This window comes from Lygodium microphyllum, chromosome 2, assembly GCF_053477565.2.
Source record: "Lygodium microphyllum isolate KBCC chromosome 2, Lygodium_microphyllum_v1.1.10, whole genome shotgun sequence".
NCBI lineage: Eukaryota > Viridiplantae > Streptophyta > Polypodiopsida > Schizaeales > Lygodiaceae > Lygodium > Lygodium microphyllum.
Window position 1 is genome coordinate 101,697,096 of NC_141136.1, and position 20,621 is coordinate 101,717,716.

The 20,621-nt window shown below is 42.1% G+C and overlaps 1 protein-coding gene across 2 annotated transcripts in view; it reads right to left on the reverse strand.

Moving 5' to 3' along the window:
* Positions 1 to 20,621, reverse strand: part of LOC148040101 (uncharacterized) — a 176,857-nt gene that overhangs the window by 116,228 nt on the left and 40,008 nt on the right. For both annotated transcript variants that reach the window (XM_087696621.1, XM_087696620.1), the window contains exon 2: positions 6,976 to 7,110. In XM_087696621.1, coding sequence (XP_087552747.1) covers positions 6,976 to 7,110 — 135 coding nt within the window. The remainder of the gene's footprint in view (positions 1 to 6,975; positions 7,111 to 20,621) is intronic.

The following is a 20,621-nucleotide window of genomic DNA, read 5'->3' on the forward strand; positions in this document are numbered from 1 at the left end:
CTCTTCTTAGTTGTGTAAGCCAAAAAGAACTCAAGTACATAGAAATAGAAGAACCCTATATATGGGTCTCAAACCAAACTCAACTAACTAAGGTGGCATACTAACTGAGCCACGAACTAGAGTAGATAAGAATAGCTGTCATCTAGCTATCATTCATGGGCGGTGTACCAACCGCATCTGCAACTGACAAGTCGGTGACATAAATACACAACAGTCACCTTGGCATATCACGAGCGGAGCTCGATATCTCAACACTCCCCCTCGAGCTCAATCCCAATTCCTGCACACCAAGCAGGTCTCTGAACTTGCGCAGCTTCTCTACACCCCATGCCTTCGTGAATATGTCAGCTACCTGATCCTCTGTGCTGACATAAACTAGATCAATAAGACCTAGTAAAACCCTCTCCCGCACATAGTGATAATGCACCCCAATGTGCTTTGTTTTAGCATGATAGACTGGGTTATTTGCCAAGTGTATACTACTCATGTTGTCACAATAAATGACAACTGACCCATCTCTAGACTGATGCATATCATAAAGTAGCTTATGCAACCAAGCTACCTCACATGCAGCCATTGCTGCACCCCTGTACTCGGCCTCTGTGCTCAACAAGGCAACTGTAGGTTGTTTCTTGCTGCTCCAAGTGACTGCAGCACTCCCAAAAGAGAACACATATCTACTGGTAGATCGTCTATCAGAAATACTACCAGCCCAATTAGCATCAGTGTATCCATGCAACTGTATCTGAACCCCAGTCTCATAAAGTAGTCCATACTGCAATGTAGACTTCATATACCTGAGTATGCGTCTAGCCGCATCCGAATGCGGTTTCCTTGGAGCCTGCATAAACTGACTTACCAATCCAACAGTATAGCTCAAATCTGGCCTGGTAATAGTCATATAAATCAAACTTCCTACTATGCGTCTGTACATAGTAGGGTCTTCCAAAAGCTCACTAGCATCTGCGCTCAGCTTCACATTCTGCTCCAAAGGAACTGAAATAGGCTTACAGCCTGTCATCCCATATTTGGACAGCATGTCCAATCCATACTGCCTCTGCAAGAGCCATATCCCACTTGGTGATCTAATCACCTCAATGCCCAAGAAATAACGCAGCTCTCCCAAATCCTTCATCTCAAACTTCTGCTTCAATAGCATTTTCACATGAAGGATATCTTCATCAGTGTCACCTGTCATAATCAAATCATCAACATAAATGACAAGTAGCATAATATCTTTCTCTGTTTTTCTCACATAAAGTGAGAAATCTGCCTTGGAAATCTGAAAGCCAATAGTAACAAGATATTGTCCTATCTTGTCAGACCATGCTCTAGGTGCTTGCTTCAAGCCATACAATGCTTTCTTCAACCTGCAAACAAACTCAGGATGAACAGCATGCACATATCCTGGTGGCTGCTTCATATAGACCTCTTCTTGCAAATCACCATGCAAGAAGGCATTCTTTACATCCATCTGATGTAAAGACCATTCCTTTGATGCAGCCATAGCAATGACTGCTCTTACGGTTGCCATCCTTGCAACCGGACTGAATGTTTCTTCATAATCAATGCCATATGTTTGTGCATACCCCTTGACTACTAATCTTGCCTTGTATCTGTTTACAGAACCATCTGCATTGTGCTTCATCTTATAAACCCACTTACAGCCAATTGCATTCTTACCTTTAGGTAAAGGTACCAATTCCCATGTAGCATTTGCTTCCAAGGCATCCATTTCTTCATCCATGGCTTTCTCCCATTTTTCTTTTCCCATGGCTTGCTCAAAAGAAGTGGGTTCTGGTTTTTATATCACCTTGACCATATAGGCATAGTGAATGGCTGTAAATCCATCATATTTCAACCTATCCACAGGATACCTAGCTCTAGTAGACCTGCGCAAAGTAGGTTCACTCCCAGGTGCTCTCAAAACATCCCTGGTCTTCCTTACTCCAGGTATAACAATGGAAGGAATACCTAACTCATCATCAATGCTCTATTCTGAGCCACTGGATTCACCATCCACATAAGAGTGACATGCATTCACATCAAACATGAACTGATCTACCTTCTCTTTTCCTTTTCGTGATACCTGCATACCACTATCTGCATTGCTTTGAGAAGATTCTCCTGATCTTAATCTGCCTGTCCATGGCGAAGAATGTGAACCACTACTAGAGGACGCTCCAGGTCCACTAATATCTTATGACTGCTTCTGTGAATTCTGTGCAGCATTACCATTTTGTGTATCTACATTATCAATCATATTTACCGGTTTATACCAGCTACTCATCTCAGCAAAAACATCTCTGCTCACTGTAAACTTACGAGTAGAAGGGTTATAGTATCTATACCCTTTCTGTTGCAAAGAGTAACCAATAAAAATGCACTTCTCAACTTTTGGATCCAACTTGGATCTCAACTCATCTGGCACATGAACATAGGCAATGCAACCAAAAATTTTCAAATGAGAAATATCTGGTTTCCTACCAGTATACCTCTCCTCTGGAGTCATCCCATGTATTGCTGCAGTGGGAGTTCTGTTCATTATGTAGACTGCTGTAGCAACTGCCTCAGCCCAATAAAAATCTGGCAAGTCTTTTTCATTGAGCATGGCACGAGATACCTCTCCAATATGCCTGTTTTTCATTTCTGCAATTCCATTTTGTTGTGGGGTATGACTGCATGAATATTGTTGCTTTATACCATGCTCCTGCAGGAACCTTGCAAACTCATTTGAGAGGTACTCTACCCCTCCATCTGACCTTAGGCATTTTATTTGCAGGCTTGTTTTTTTTTCAACCATAGCTTTAAGAGTTTTGAAATGCCCAAAAACTTCACTTTTTTTTTTCATAAAATACACCCAAACTTTTCTGTTATAGTCATCAATAAAAGTGACAAAATAATGACAGCCTCCAAGAGATGCAACTTTAGTAGTCCACACATCAGAGTGGATTAATTCCAATGGCTTCTTACTCTCTTGAACATGTCTAAGAAATGGTTTCCTTGCCTGTTTTCCAAACTGACAGGCTTTACATACCTTATGCATTTCTACAACCTTGAATTTTGACAATCCTGCAACAATATTTTGGGCCTGCATTGATTTAAGTCGCTGTACATTAACATGACCAATGCGTTTATGCCAGATATCAATGTCTGCAACTACACTGGTCCCATGTGCAAACATTGCTGCACTCCATTCAGGCATGTCTGCATCCAATGTAAACATTCTGTCCTTCTTCTTTCCTTTTGCTATCAAGCGACCTCTATTTTTCATATCCTCAACAAAGCATCCATGGGAATTAAATCTGACCTGCAAGCCCTGCTCAACCATTTGACCAACAGAAACCAGGTTCTTGGTGATATTCGAAACATGAAATACATCCGACAAGTATTTCTTTTCCCATCCTGCATAAACAAAGGAATATTTCCAATCTGCACAATAGGATGTGCAGTATCATCACCAGTCTCCACAAATCCTGGTTTTTCCATTTTCCTTGCATCTTGTATCCATTCTGCATGACCTGTCATGTGGTTTGATGCACCTGAGTCAACATACCACACATCGTTACTTTCTTCTACACTTGTCACAGAATTGGTCATGTGCTGCACCATAAACAAATGCTCATTTCTGTCATCACCCTGTCTACTAGAAGATGCATAATTCCCTTATTGCAATTTTCCATTCATGATATCATTCTGCTTTTTATAGCAGTCTTGAGCCATATGACTCATTTTACCACAGTAGTAGCATTCAACATTGCTGTTAGCATTTTGCCCTCTTTGCCATCCACCACGACCTCTTTTAGAGTTACCACGTCCTCCTCCATAGGACTGGTTTTCTTGAGTCTGCTGCATATTCTGATTTCTATCACGGCCTCCAGATCGGCCTCCTCTACCTTTGCCTCTACCTCTTCCAGCATTTGAGTAGAAGACAGCTTCTTTTGAAGTTCCTCCTGAAGAAGATGCACCACCATTTCTCTACTCTAGCAATCAACTTCTCAAAATCAAGAAATCTTTCACGAACTGAAATGGATGTCCGAAACTGCGCATAATCCTTTCCTAGAACATTCAAGGTCACAGAAACTAAATCATCATCTTCCACTGGCGACCCAATGGAAGCAAGTGCATCTGCAATCTTCTTCACCTTCATATGGTAGTCATTAATGCTCATATTTTCTCTTTGCACATTATGCAACTCTTGCTTGAGCTACATTTTTCTGGCTTGTGTATTTGTGCTATACATTTTTGACAAAGTATCCCATGCCTCCTTTGGCGTACTTGCATCTTGAATATGCACAATCATAGAGTCTGAAATGCTGATAGACAGCCAGTACATAACTTTCTTGGCTCTCTCATGCCATGCTTTAAATGCCTGCATTTGCTGTTGATTGGGAACATTAAGAAAAACTGGTTCTTCTTCATTTCCTGCAACAAATTCTCAATATCCTTTTCCCATAAGGAAATTCGTCATTCTAAACTTCCATGCTTGGAAGTTGTTCTTGTCAAGTTTTTCAGTGACAATCTGTGAAAGAGAATCAGACGCCATTACAGAACACTGCAAAAAATTCTGTCACTGCAAAGAACACAGCTTCAACCTCACAAGGGCAAATCTGCAAAACTGACGAATGTGGTATTTGACCACACAGTCACTTCCTAGTGACAATTTTGCATCAACAGGCAACAAGGATGATTCTGTAACTCCCAATGTCTCTGCGCACAGGTATACGATGCAATTTCTACAGTAACTTTTCACCGACCTGTAGAACAGTGGTCGCACAGCATAAAACTGGGCCTTTTCCTGAGTGCATGCAGAAAACTTCCACCTCCAAAACTGGGCCTTTTCCTGAGCAGTCATTTCCTCTACTCTTACCCAGGATCTAGAGGATCTACCTAGATCGGGGCCCTTGGGTCTTTCGCAGTGACTTGGTGACTAGGCCTTCATATTCCTTCTAGCATGGAGTCACGGAGCTAGTGGCTTCTCTCCCAAGGTTGAGTTTCTGGTTCTACAACTCATCCAGTCTCCTGACTATCTTCAAAGGTCTCCTTTCAAGTGGTATTCTCCAATTACAAGGTGGATCTTCTTCGTCCCTTGGTCAGGATGGAGCCAACTCTCGAGATCAAGTATGGGCATATCCTTATGGTTCTCGGCACCACACAAAGTCCGACATTCCTCCTATATGCATTGCATGTTTTCATCATCTTTGTACTAGGGTGCTTGGGCAAGTAAACAATTTCCCCAAGCGGAACACTGATGAAGTGGCACTTGCTGCATGAGCATTCTTCAGCATGTAGCATTGCATCTCCACCTCACTCTTCTCTTGTTCCCCTTTTTGGGCTTGAGAGGCAGTGTTGAGATGCCCTTCACCCACAGTTTGCATTTTTGCATTTCTACGTTTTGCATTTCTACGTTTTGCGTTTAGGGTTTGCAGCCCCAAAAAGGGACGCCACCCTAGACTCACTATGCCTATTTATAGGTCACTCTCTCATTCATTCCTTACGGTGGCTGATTCATTCTGTCCGTCACCTTTTCTCTCCAACCTCTCCACTACCCTCACACCCCTTCAGGAGGACATTGTGATTCGTGGTTTGTGGACCAAGCATAGTAGTCAAGGCATGGTAGTGCTATTTCTAACTTCAAGAAAGCCTACAACACCATCGATGGGACCTTTTGGAGGTACAATGGCCTGATTAGGCTTTCCTCAACAGTTTGTCGGTGGTGTTTCACCACTGTATGGATTGGCTAGCAGCACAGTGATTATTGTTGAATAGAAGGGTGAAGAAATCAAATAGATCAATCAAGCATGGCTATCCTAAGGCTCCCTACTTATTCCTTCTATATGCAAAGCCAATCTCACACTTCTTAGGATCTCAAGCCACAAGGCTGAGGTGCCTCAAGCTGCCAGCGCAGAATGAGATAAAGATTCTAGACATAGTATGCAGATGATTCAGAATTGTATGGGGAGGATGACATTGTGATGCTGGACAAAAGTGTCTTACATGGCAACTGGAAAAAAATCAACAAGCACAAGTCAATTGATTTTCTGATAGATCTTGAATCTAGATGAGAAGTACTTTAGATGCACAAAAATATCCCTAAAATGAGGGAAACTGATGTCTTGGTTCACGAATGCAATTATGTGAAAGAATATAGGAGTTTGAAAGAAAATAATAACGTAGGACAACCAAAGTTCTAGAGCATGGTCAAGACTCAAAATATCATACACATCTAAAAAAGAACATTATCTCCTCCTAATGCTATAAATTGAAGTCTTGTAATTCTGGAGAGCATGGAGACGAAGTATTTAAATGTGCAGGAGTGCAAGTTTGTAGGTAGAAGATGGAAAGACTCCTCATTAGAAGAGAGACAACCTTTGTATCTTTACAAAGCAAAGATGAAGACAGAAGATCAAGAAGAATGCACAGAAACTTGTGATTGTTTTTTTAAAACTTAACTGTTAGACCATTTATGGGAAGGTATATGTACATGCCATCTCTAAGAGCTTGAAAGTTGAGGAGGGGCTTTTTAAAAACAGGACTGAGACTATGGGGTACAAGGCGTAAGAGTGTTTGCCATTGCGCAAAAGGATATCTTGTCTTGAAAAGTGAGTGAAATAAAAGGTATCAAAGATACTAAGAGAGTTAGTAGAGAATAGAAGCTAGCAAAAGATATACCAATTTGAAACGCATGGCTATCTTTATTACATAGATGTGATCAGGTTTGAAATCTCTTTGTGATCCTTTATTTATCTTGATATGCTTGGTAATATGAGTTTACACTTTCTGTTTAAGTTTCTTCACCATATGACATTCAATCATATTATATCTTCCACGCATATGACAGCAGGGTAAAACTGGAGTGTGCTTGAAGGATATTGGATCACATGTATAGCTTCATTAGTCAGCAGCAGAAATTAATAAAACAAAAATAACATTGAGGGATGAAACACAAATAAACAATAATGTGCTTTACCCAACCTTTCTAAGCACCGTTTGAGTTTGATCAGGGGATGTAAGAGTAACAGTGCTAATTGAGTCACTTGAGGCCTCTATTGATAACTTTTGGACAGCATAGTGGCCACCATTTCTTTTGATCCAACAGTTTCTGCCTTTCTGCAGTCCAATTTAAAGATAAATGATTCTCTACTTTCCACATATGGCAACATGCAACAAGCAAGATAAATTGCAGAATGTGCCCCATTCATTACAGCATCATTTAAAACCAAGTTGGAAATATAATACAAAATGTGATTAATTGTGAGCCTCTGTTTCTTTAACATAGGCTGTCCACCAAATCAGTCAGAAAAGTAATAAAATGAACAGAATTGATTATATAGACGATGCAAGCACCCATATGCTTAGAAGGACAATCTGTTCAACAAAACTTCAGTGGAAAAACTTGTGTATGCAAGGAAGCACTCCTCTAGATAATTCACAAGCCATGGTTATAATGAGTTCAACAATATTCTGAGAAAATATGCAAAAAACTCCCGGAATTTTTATATGTAAGAGACACTGAAGAGAGATATAAAATGCTTTGATTCATCGATGGTCTTGAACTACAACTCAGTCTTGGCATTACTGCCCCAGAGCTTACAACTCTCGCTGGACCCCTATTTCAGCCTGCTTTTTCCAAGTTTCAACCAAATAGGATGACCCTTTCCAAAAGTAAATGCCTTCAGCACTCATCAACTTACAGCTTTTACAGTTATTTTGATAGTACCATGCTTCATTCATCACTGCTTTCAAATCTGAATCAATCTAATTAGCAGAAAGATCTTAAGCACAATTAATCGGAGTAAACTCTTGAGCCTCCTCCTCCAGGCCCGTCGCCACCACCCCAACCCAACTGATCCAACACCTAAACCCAACCAATCTGTGACTCCCATCCTCATCCCAGCCAATAATTCCTGCAGCCTTCTCTCTCTCTCTTGACTTTTTCTGCTGAACTGCACAGCCAAACAGGCTCAATCAGCATTATTTCAACCATAAATGTAACCAGTTGAAATCAAACAGCTGGTCGGTGCTGCAATCAACAAAGCCAAGAAGAATTCGGACAATGCACTAAACACCGTCTACAGGCAGCTGAATGATAGAATCAAGAAACTTGAACAAAGAATCGAAGCCCAAGATGAGGAAATTGCAACTCTTAAGAAGAGGCCAGATTAACAAAGTGGTCCAGCAGCTCCAAAAGAAAGAGGAATAGACAACAAAGGAAACCACTTCTTGGGCTGCCACACTCCAAAACACTCAAAGCAAGTGGAAGAGAGAGAACAGTGGATTGAAGTGGTCAAGAAAGGGAAGCAACCAGCACACACATCTACCACAGCTATCATTAATGAATCTGAAAGAAGAACAAAAAAGGAAGTGAGAGCACTTCACATTCGAGTAACTAGGCTGAAAATACATGACAGCATGGAAGAAGAGACTAAGGAGCTTTATACCGTGATGAACATCAAGGACACCATGCATAAAGCTGCCAAGTTCACCACCATGGAGACCAAGAAGGAATTCCGAACCTAGCATTGAACACTTACCCAAAACCCAGGAAAAGGCACCATTATGTACAGAATGCACGAGTGCATTTTTGGGAGATGATCTTACACAGACTCCGCTAGCCCAAATGCAGGAATGTATGCCTAGGATTAAAGCAGCTAAAGAGGAAGGCAATATGGCTTTCTATAGAGGTGAGAGAGCTCTGACCATGGAAAGGCGCAATAAATGATGGTGTGAGACCTGTGGGACCAGCTTAGTGGTCGTGGTGTGGAACTATAACAAAGCTTTACGTTTGGATGTAGGAGCATTTGAGGAGACATTCAGAGAGAGAGACATAGTCTTCTGCTTAGAGACACACCAGGGACTACACACCACAACCCCACAAGTAGTAGGTTACAGATGGGAGTCAGCATATAGGAGGGAGGCACACACTAATCATAGCAGGTTGGGCTCAAGATGAGTGGCAATGTTATCTCTGGAAGACCTATATCACATGATCCAGGTAGTCAAGGCCACGTGCATGTGGGTGAGAGTACGAGGCAAAGAACAAGCTCTATACATTGTTATATGCTACTTCCCTCCTATGACTTCCAGATAAGCCTTGCGCAAGGGGCAAGCACCCCACATGGATCTAGATGAGGATATATGGGAGTTCTCGAGAGAAGGAGATATTATCCTACTAGGTGATTTTAATGCCAAGAAAGCTAACCATCAGATATCCTTATATGATACATCTAAGGAGATTCTCCAAGAACAGGAGGTGGAGGAGATGGAAGGAAGCTCACATGATATGGGAGAAGTTACAAGTATAGAAGATACCTGGGCAGATGGGTATGGTACAAGAACTAGTCAAACTTAATGGACTTGCCAGATATCCTCAATCAGGGGCCTTCACATGCTATTCCCATTGACATGCTGCCAATGCAGTGGATTGTATACTGGCCCCTCTCTTGCTTATACCTCATTCAAGATCTTGCAATCTCACCACACCTCATTGGAGTCATAATTGATCATGCCTACTTATTATTACGATAGATCTCTAGTCTATCCAAGGATAGGCTCCTCTATTTCTTTTAAGAGACCGGGGATATCTACTCGGCAAAGATCTTCAGATTATTGTATAACGCAGATCTTAACACCCCACTACAACAGCTCAATCAGTAGTTCAGTGACGCTCTACATGGGATGGGGAACAAGAATAGGGTTGGAGGCAGGGGCTGCCAAAACCAGGAAACAGGGACGGAGGGGTGGGATGCCATATTTACAAAAATGCATTTTCACATATGAAACTATTTCATCGCATTGGACTTTACTAAAATGAAATACATAAAGAAGCACATTTTAAGCTTTAAAAACGCCAATTTTCATGCCTAAAAATTTCACTGAAAATACTGGAATTCTTGATGCTTCTAATTCTATTTTATTAGCATATTGCATAATGAAGACAAGCTGAGCAAATGACCAATAATGAACCATATGGATAAACTTTAAAGATTGATGTATTACAAAAGAGTATATGTCCACTGCCATAATGCATGTGACATGAAAACTCAACAATCCAAACTTCAAAGACGGGAACTAAAAACAAATGTAAAAAAGACTGCATAGTAAATGTAGCTATTGGCAATAGGTCATGGCATCAGATAGACAATTGGCTGCTAGGCTGTAACCAGCCATAAAGCAACATTAAAAATGACACTTCAGCAAGGATTAAGCCCAAATCTAGAGGGAAGCATCATCATGTGGGAAAATGAGCATCTACACCTCTCAAAGTGCTGGCCTCATGATCATAGGTGCCGAGAATAGGGTCCAGAAAACAAGCATGCTCCTCCCTCCTACTCCATCTTCCATGAGGTAAATGGATCACCCTATGATGTAACACTTTCGCAAAGCATCCTCAAGTTAGCACTAACAAACACCAAATCATTTGCCTTTTCACTCCAAGGCGACTTTGTACTTGAGGAGCATACTGGCGGCACTTCAATTCCCATGTGGCATTCTGAGCGTCATCCAAAAACCAAAGTGCCATAGCATTAGCTGATAACCCCATCATCAATCCAACGACAAAGCACATAGGAGCCCACTTTTTTTTTTAATACTAAAGAGCAAGTTGAGCTAGGTCCATTCACCTAGAGTTTATGCCTTCATCACACAATTTTGCAAACGTATTGAACAAGCTGATCAATCACCTAGTTTTTCAATACTTGCTACCCATGCTCGACATGGGTGGTCCCACCCCTTTGTTAAAGCTTTAGTCATCCCTTGGACTAGCATTGTTAGGCTACCATGGTACAATTAGTTCTCTCAAGCATAGTTATGCATTTCCTACTAGTTTGGACATTTTCAACAATCATCAATAGTGAGCAGCTTATTTCCGGCAGGTTAGACAGTTTATGGGCAAGCAGCACATTTTTTGGGCTATTTATTTCCAGCCTTCTACCAGCCCACATTCACTTATTGTTTTCAGGTGATAAGAGAGATCAGCTGAAGCAAATACTTTGACAACCCATTTGTATATCTGCCTTCTTCATTTCAGCATTCATTTACTGCACATTTCTGCGTTCAACTTTCTCTTTTCTCTCTCCCACTTCTTTTGTGTTCATTATCTTTCAGTCTTGTCCATATGCCCCCACATTTGCTGCACTCTAACATGGTACTAAAGTAGCATAGAAGGGTTGACTGATCAGACCTAAATTGGAGAATTCTTTGTGACAAAAGTTTGTGATTTCAGTATTTGGAGGCTGAGGTGAACAGGTGAAGCACAGGAAAGGAGCAAAGTTGCTGTTTTTTGAAGGTTTTTGCTGTTGGTGATGGTGAAAAGGCTGTGTTTACAGCCTCTTGGAGCAAATTTTGAGTTTTCATCGCTCCCTGCCATTGAAACTCATTAGGTTTGAGTGGAGGAAGCCCTAGCAAGCACCCTCTGCCAAGTTTGAGACTATTATGGACTGTAAGGTCCCCACGTTACAGGCTCTTTCTTCAAATCAGAAGCTTGATGGGAAGAATTACCACATCTAGCAAGCTATGATGCTTGCCATCTTGGAGTCCTATGATTTGGTGGAGCTCATGACTAAGGCTACAAACCGCTCTACAATCCGTGATGCCTCCCAACTTTCTATAGATGAAAAAGCTAAGTTGAAGGTACACACACATTGGGATAAATAGAATACCCGCATCCGCTCTTTCCTCTTTCTCTCTTGCACTCCAAGTGTTATTACTCACATCAAGCACTTAACCATGGCTCGAGAGATATGGCTGGAATTGGATCAAAGGTACAATTAGATAACCGGTATGAAGCGGGTGTCTCTGGAGATTCAAATGTGCATTTTGAGTCCGAACAAGTCTTGTGCGAGCATGTCAATAGGCTTTGGCAATTTCACATGCAACTCCAAAATGCAAGGAAGGTGATTACCTTGGAGGACATGGCAATACCACTTCTTTCTCAATTACCGCCCTGATTTAGTGCATTTCATTCCACCTTGATTGCTTCAAGTCAAAGAGATACCCTTAAGTGGGAGGAGTTGGTTCCGATGGTCTTGGACCAAGAGGAACAACTCAAAGGTTAAAATGCTTCCAAGTCAAAGGCATTGACATAGCAATCTTCCCAATAGAAGGGGAAGAATAACAACAACAAGAAAAAGAAAGACAAATCCAAGCAAAATAAAGCCAAGGAGTTTACTTGTAACATCTATGGCAAGACAAGCCATTGCAAAAAGGATTGCCCCAACAAGGAGTGGAAGGACACCACGAAGGAGAAGACTACAAAGAACTCAGAAGTGATGGTTGCTCCTTCATTGGCCACCTTTCACTATTTGGAGATAATTGAGAATGTTCATCCAACATGTGTCCCCTTAACCTCCCTAGACTATAGTATAAATAGGGGTCATGGGCTACAAGCCCTTCAGTCTTACCAACACCAATTGTGAGGCTCGTACGAGGTAAGTTCTCTTCAAGTTTTAGTATTGTTCTAGTCTTGTCTCGTAATCTAGCCACGCTCTTGTCAACATTCTCTTATAATCGAGTTCTCTTGTAATCCAACTATCTCACAATCAAGTTCTAGTTCGATTTCTCTTTCAAGTTCTTCTCTTGTAAGTTGTGAGAGCAATCTCCTCCCTCTCGAAGAGCACTTGCCATGCCCATAACAATTTGGTAAGACTCTCCTTCCACGATCTAAGGGTCAATAATTAATGCTAGTCTAAGGGTCAATAACTTCTTAGGGATACTTGGAAGAGAAATTAACATAGCCAATTTCATTATTAGCCGGTGAAATTAATTTTCCGAGTACTATAATAATTATTGCATTTATTTTCAAAATTAATATTCTGAAAATTAATTTAATAAGATGAATAATGCTAGAAAAAGGCATTAGAAGGCTGCCATTTGATAAAACTTGCCCATACACATGGAAAAACGTTTTTAGGGGCTAGTGGAAGTCTATTCCGACCATTGTGCGATAAAAGAGGAGGCTATTAGAGAGCAAGAAGAGACTGCTGATGTGATTTGCAACCATCAAGGATCACTTCTACAGCATGTGACAACAATTTGGAGCCCTCCAGCAACAAGTGATAGCAGCCCAAGGTCCATCAGGTATAGATGACAACATACAAGATGAGGCAGTAGTGTTTTTGGTGGTCCTAAGCTGTAGGTGACAGCTTCCATGGCTGTTTGAGCAGGGCAGCAATAGCTTTTCAGCATTTTTCATTATGAAACTCTGAAATTTCTCTCTCTACAGTATTCTCTCTCATCCCCACCCATTTCTCGAGTTATCTCAATATTTTTCAGCAATTTCAACCATCAAAGGAAGAGATTTCAATCAATCTTTGCTATAAATCCTAATTTACACCAAAAATTAGGGTTTTGACAGCTGCCTTGGGATGTGTGCTCAAAATTGAGGGCCTAGGACTTCAATTCCAATGGCTAAAATTCAAGAATTTCAGGAAGATTCAAGACGTCAGCCAACCAATATCACATTTGGGGCTCAATTTGTCTTTCAAGGAGTACTGTCAAAGCCAATCCACAAGCAAACCAAGAGGAAAATTGGTTTGGAGGCTTGCTGGTCGATTTTAACAAGAAGAGATAATTGGATTAGCAGTGGAGGTAAGAGAATCTCAATTGTGCTCCATCCATTTGCAACAAAAGTTAAAGAAATGCTAGAAGGGGCACCAGTTTTGGGACCAACAGGTTGTCCAATGTCCAAGATTGTATGGTAACGTGTGCATTTCAATTTTTTGAATTTGTTAATCGTTGTAATTAAGTGCTTAATTAGGTTATTTACCACCCTATCCGAGAAGGAAGGCTGTTTTAATGGTTCTATCACCACAATACCATCAATTCCCTCGAATTGGTAGGCCCCAAACACTTGATTGAAGGTCAAAAGCTTTACTCTAGTGCTGAAATTGTATTCAATTGAACATTACAACAAGAATATCTTCAGATAGTGACATGGAATCAAGCAAGGATGATGCCTCTCAATCTGAAAATTCACAAAGTGTTGGGCAAAATGCAATACCTTCACGGAGCTTGACAAAGCTAAGAGTGGACACAACGGATAACACACACAGAGAGTAGAGAGCAGTCGAAAGGAGAGTGAGCACAACACCTTTGATATTCGGTACAATGATTAGTGTACCTCTTTAGGTTTTGGATAGAAATATATGAAAGTACAAATAAGCTAAGGGTATGTTCACACCCATGCACATATGAAAGGTACAATGGCCCTTTATTCCCAACAACCTCGCACCTAAAGGCAATGCGCCTTAAGAGGAGAAAAGAATCAGCTAAGTCTAGGTATGTACAAAGCTGAAATATACACACCTATCCAACTCCCATCATCTGTCGGCAATGAGCAAACCGCTCTGCTGGAAGACCCTTCATGAGACCCCCATGGAAACTGGACTGAAACTGTCATTACATGATGACAGTGATTTATTTGATATACATACATATGCTCCTGCAGTTGGATGTCTTATCTACCTATGCAACACTAGGCCGGACATACAATTTGCAGTTTCAGCTTTGAGCAGGTATATGCATCAGCCACGTATGTCACATTGGCAAGCTGTCAAGCATGTTTTTCGTTACTTGCAGGGTACTCGATCTCTTGGGTTGCTTTATGCCAAGAGGGAACCACTGCAGTTACATGCTTACAGTGATTCTCATTGGGCTGGTGATTATGATACATGTCACTCCACTAGTAACAATTGTTTCTTTCTTGGCTCGTCTTGCATTTCTTGGCTTAGCAAGAAACAATCTACTGTTGCCACATCGTCATGTGAAGCTGAATACAAGGCAGCTTTCACTACCACAGTTGAATGCGTATGGCTTAGACGTTTGCTAGCTGATCTGGATATATCTGTTACGGAGCCTACTCCTTTGTTCACTGACAGTCAAAGTGCCATTGCAGTGGCACGGAACCCAGTGTTTCATGCCCGCACCAAACACATTGAGATCCATTATCACTTTGTCAGAGAGAGGCTACATGCAGGTGATATCAGCCTTGTCTATTGTCCTACCACCAGTAATGTGGCAGACATCTTCACCAAAGCTCTTCCTCGTGACAAATTTGAAGCATTTCGCGATGCTTTAAATTTGATATCCTTTGGTGGCGGATGATCCTTGTACTCTTGATCACTCTTCACTCCAGGGGGGTTTGTTGGGTATTTGACTCACGCCTCACTTACGCCTACGCTCATATGGGAGTGACACTGGGGGAATTTTTACTCTTGGTAGGAGAGGTTTTTTCCCCCTGACTTATAGTCTTATTTTCATATGTGCTTATGTGCTTATGTTACACACTTATGGGCACATACCGTGTGTTGAGTGTGAACACCCCCTACAACCCTAAGGTTTAAGGGTTGTACTTTGTACTTTCATGTTACACTCTTTCAGTCTATTGGATTGGGTGTTGTGCTTCACTCTGTCTCTCTTACTCTCACACTGTCTACTGCACTCTCAGTTGCACCTCGATCCTCTCACCCCCTCACATTTGGTATCAAAGCAGTCTGCAGACTGTAGCCCCCACTGTCTGTAGCCCCCGTCAGTTCTAAAGCCCCCGCCATTTCTGCCCCAGAGTCGCCAGTCTGCAGTCGACTGTCAACTGAAGACGCCACCTGTACCTACGCAACCTCCCTGCGCAGAGTCGCCAGCACGCAGCTCCACATCGACAGCTTCAGCCGCCTGCATGTCCGCCCTCAACTGCCTGTGTTGTCGCCTACAGCGCCCAGCTTGTAGCTCACGCAACAGGTCCTCCAGCACATCTACCCGCCAGCACCGCCTACTCTAGTTCCGCCAACTGCAGGCGCAGTCACCACCAGGCCTGGGTGCCGCCTCACCTGTCCACTGGAGGCGCCACCTGTACCTGCCACGTCTACTGCTGCGCCGCGTGTCACTCGTCAGCTCCACGCCTGAGAACCGCTCATCAGTACCCACCCAACTGTCCTGCCTGCCTGTGACCTAACCAGCATCTGTCCTCTCCACGTCAGGTTTTTTTTTTAAATTATCCTTTTATTCCAGAATAAATTTCTGGCAGAGGGGGTTCCTACGCAAGCACGCATAGAATTCAGGATACGTGTCTGGGACACGGCTGATGCAAATTTCTGGGCACATTCATCAGAAATTTTAGGGCTTTTATGTATTTTGAGGACAATTGCATATGAACTGCAGTTACAGTCACAAAAAGACTGTTTTGAACACATTTGAGGCAGAAATTTTGGGGATTTTGATATTACAGTATTCCTGAGCACTGTTTGCACCTTGGGAAGCATGCATTAAAGACAGTTTTTGACAGAGTACACCCTTGCACATTAATTGCAGAAGTATGCTTGCTGCAATTTCTGAAAATTTGCAGATTTCCAATCCTTACTGCTTTGACATTGCTCATTTGTCTTTGGAAATTTGTCATCATGGCAAATTAGGGAGGTGATGTATTTACGTATGTATCCAAAGAATACAGATTGGACGGAAACAATTATTCGCTATGGTCATTCATGATGAAGAATGTATTAGTGGCTAAGAATTTATGGAATTATGTCAGTGGAGAGGAAACTCGACCCGGAGTTGTAGCTCCCGTTATTCCTCCTCCTCAAGGGCACGTGGACAACGGGGACCTCAGCCCGCTCCACCTCAGCCACTTCCTCCAAGAACTGTAGCTCAAAAAGCTTGGGATACTTTGATGCACAGGCTTTGTCGCTGATTGCTTTGGCAGTTCAACGGTCCATCATCCCTCACATTTGTTCAGCATCTTCTTCACGAGATACATGGCTGACTTTGGAGCATATGTTTATAGGAAAGAATGAGACTCGAATCTCTTTCTTGAAGAAAGAGTTAGAGACTTTGAAGATGAATGAGGGTGATTCTATGCAGGATCACTTGAATAAGATTCAAGACTTGCAGGAGCAGCTCATGAATGTAGATGAGTACTTTTCGGATGCACAGTTGATATCCACCACCTTGAATTCCTTACCTCCTTCGTACTTGTCTTTTCATACTGCATTGAACCTCACCATGAGGATTGCCGAGCACCCACTCACTTTTATTCAGCTGGTTAGTTTGCTTCTAGAGGAGGAGCAAACAAGAAAAAATAGTGGTGTGGATGCTATAGTCTCTGAGCAGGCTTTTGTGGCAAGACAAAAATGCAAAAACAACAAGGTGAAAAATGCTCCACAGAGTTCTAGTACTTCTGGCACATCACAAAATCAGACACAAGGGGGGACGCAAGCTAAAAAGGGAAAATGTCATTATTGTAAGAAGCCAGGCCACTATATCACTGAGTGCAGGAAGCGCATTGCCAAAGAGAATAAGAGGAGTCAGGAATGTCTGTTTCTACTACTCCTTTCACTGCTAGTGAGTCCGCGTCCTTTGTTGTAGACAAGGACTATTGTTTTTTCACTTTCACTTGCAGTTATGACATCTCTTGGGCTGATAGAGCACTTAGCTCTACAGAGGATGCTGACACTTGGTTCTTTGACAGTGGTGCTTCTAGATATATTACATCTCGCAGAGATTTGTTTGCTTCAGTTAGTGCATCTCCCGTTGGGAAATCTGTACAGTGTGCCAATAATGCATCATACCCTGTTCGTGGTATTGGGGAGATTCAGCTCACAGCCATTGATGGCTCTATTCTCCGCCTACAGGATGCTTTGTTTGTGCCTGGGATCAAGAAGAATTTGCTATCTATTTCTTCTTTGGCACGTTGTGGTTTGCAGGTCACATTTGATGATGACCGTTGCATGGTTAGAGATAAAGAACGCATGACTTTGGTCTTGACAGGATCTTTGTGTCATGGTTTATATGAGTTGGATGCTCTTTCAGTAGATCAGTCGGCATACTTGACATCCACTCTTACTCCTGCTATGATACAGGCGGAGTTATGGCATGCTCGTTTGGGGCATGTAAACTTTGGCACCTTGATGCTTTTGCAGCATACTCAGATGCTGGATGGCTTACCTCTCTTGGAGAGACCTCCTGAACACTTATGCCAGGGATGCATTTTGGGGAAAATGCATCGTTTCTCATTTCCCCGTGATGTTGCTTTCAGAGCAACAACCAGATTGCAGTTGGTGCATTCAGATGTTTGTGGGCCTATGCAAACGATGTCATTGGGCGGTTGTTATTATTTTGTGACATTCATTGATGACTTTACACGTTTTTGCTGGGTCTACTGTTTGAAAAAGAAGTCAGAAAGTGTATGATGCATTTTTGGCTTTCAGTACACTTGTTGAAAATCAATCTGGATGCAAAATTAAGACTCTCCGTTCCGACCGAGGGGGGGAATACATGTCCTCTATGCTGAATTCTTTTTTGAAGCAGAAAGGCATAGTCCATCAGTACACTACTGCCTATACTCCACAGCAGAATGGGGTAGCAGAGAGGAAGAATCGGTCACTTATGGAGATGGCCAGATGTATGCTGAAGGCAAAGAGCTTGCCTCATAGTTTTTGGATGGAAGCAGTCATGTGTGCTTGCCATATTTTGAGCAGATGCCCTACCAAAGCCTTGAAGACCATCACACCTTTTGAGGCTTGGAACAGCCGTAAACCTTCTGTTGGCCACTTCCGTACCTTTGGGTGTCTTGCCTATGCCCATATTCCATAGGTACTTAGAAAAAAGTTGGACAACAAGGCTGTTAAGTGCATTTTTATGGGATATAGCAGTGAGAGCAAAGGCTACAGACTCTATGATCCCGTTACAAAGAAGGTTTTTGTCAGCAGGGATGTTGTTTTTGATGAAAAATCAGAATTATCCTTGGCTGGTTTGGACACATATCAGGCTGCCCATGATGTTTTTGAAGGGCCGCTGCCCATTACTTTTGGTGATTTAGCTGGAGCTTCAAAAAATGAACCTAATGTTCAGCCACCTGCTCCTATGGAAAGTGCAGAAATTCAGCCATTGGCTGATCGGAATATTCAGCATAATGCTGAAACTGAAATTCAGCAAGAGCTTGCACACAGTAAGGAAGCTAGACAGTTACCTAGATGGTATTTGCAGACTATGCAAGACAGTCCTTTGGATGCACCCATGGCCAGTCGTACTAGAAGGCAAACTCGTTTGCATAATTCAGCACATACCATGGAGTTTGTTATGGCAGCAAGTACTTTTGATAATGAAGAACCTGAATGTTTTGAGGATGCACAACACAGTGTGCATTGGATGGCAGCAATGCAAGCTGAATTAGATTCTATCACTAAGAATCAAACTTGGGATTTGTTGTCTTTGCCATTTGGGAAAAAAGCCATTGGAACGAAATGGGTCTACAAACTAAAAAGGAAAGCAAATGGATCCATTGATAAATACAAGGCACGGCTTGTAGCTAAAGGCTACGCACAGAAAAAGGGCATTGACTATGAGGAGACATATGCTCCTACTTCCCGTATGACGACCATCAGGTCTATGATTGCTTTGGCTGCACATTATGGATGGACAGTGCATCAGCTGGATATCAAGACTGCATTTTTACATGGGGAACTTCACGAGGAAGTTTATGTACAGCAGCCCATTGGTTTTGCAGTTGAAGGCTCAGAACATTTGGTATGCAAGCTCAAAAAGGCACTATATGGTTTGAAACAAGCTCCTAGAGCTTGGTATGCAAAAATAGATGCTTTCTTGCTTGGTCAGGGGTTTCTAAACAGCTCATCTGAGTCTACCCTTTACGTATGTAAAGAAGGGGGATCTATGCTTATTATATGTCTTTATGTTGATGACCTTTTGCTCACTGGAACACATGCTGATCAGATTTCAGCATTCAAATAAAATTTGCAGCAAACTTTTGACATGTCTGACTTGGGAGTTTTGCATTACTACTTGGGCATCCAGTTCATACATGATGCTCGAGGTATTGGGCTATCACAGTCAAGGTATATTGGCCAGCTTCTTGAGAAGTTTGGCTTACAGGATTGCAAGCCAGTTTGTACCCCCATGGAACCTAGACTCAAACTGTCATTACATGATGACAGTGATTTGTTTGATATACATACATATGCTCCTACAGTTGGATGTTTTATCTACCTATGCAACACTAGGCCGGACATACAGTTTGCAGTTTCAGCTTTGAGCAGGTATATGCATCAGCCACGTATGTCACATTGGCAAGCTGTCAAGCATGTTTTTCGTTACTTGCAGGGTACTCGATCTCTTGGGTTGCTTTATGCCAAGGGGGGACCACTGCAGTTACATGCTTACAGTGATTCTCATTGGGCTGGTGATTATGATACACGTCACTCCACTAGTGGCAATTGTTTCTTTCTTGGCTCGTCTTGCATTTCTTGGCTTAGCAAGAAACAATCCACTATTGCCACATCGTCATGTGAAGCTGAATCAAGGCAGCTTTCACTACCACAGTTGAATGCGTATGGCTTAGACGTTTGCTAGCTGATCTGGATGTATCTGTTACGGAGCCTACTCCTTTGTTCACTGACAGTCAGAGTGCCATTGCAGTGGCACGGAACCTAGTGTTTCATGCCCGCACCAAACACATTGAGATCCATTATCGCTTTGTCAGAGAGAGGCTACATGCAGGTGATATCAGCCTTGTCTATTGTCCTACCACCAGTAATGTGGCAGACATCTTCACCAAAGCTCTTCCTTGTGACAAATTTGAAGCATTTCACGATGCTTTAAATTTGATATCCTTTGGT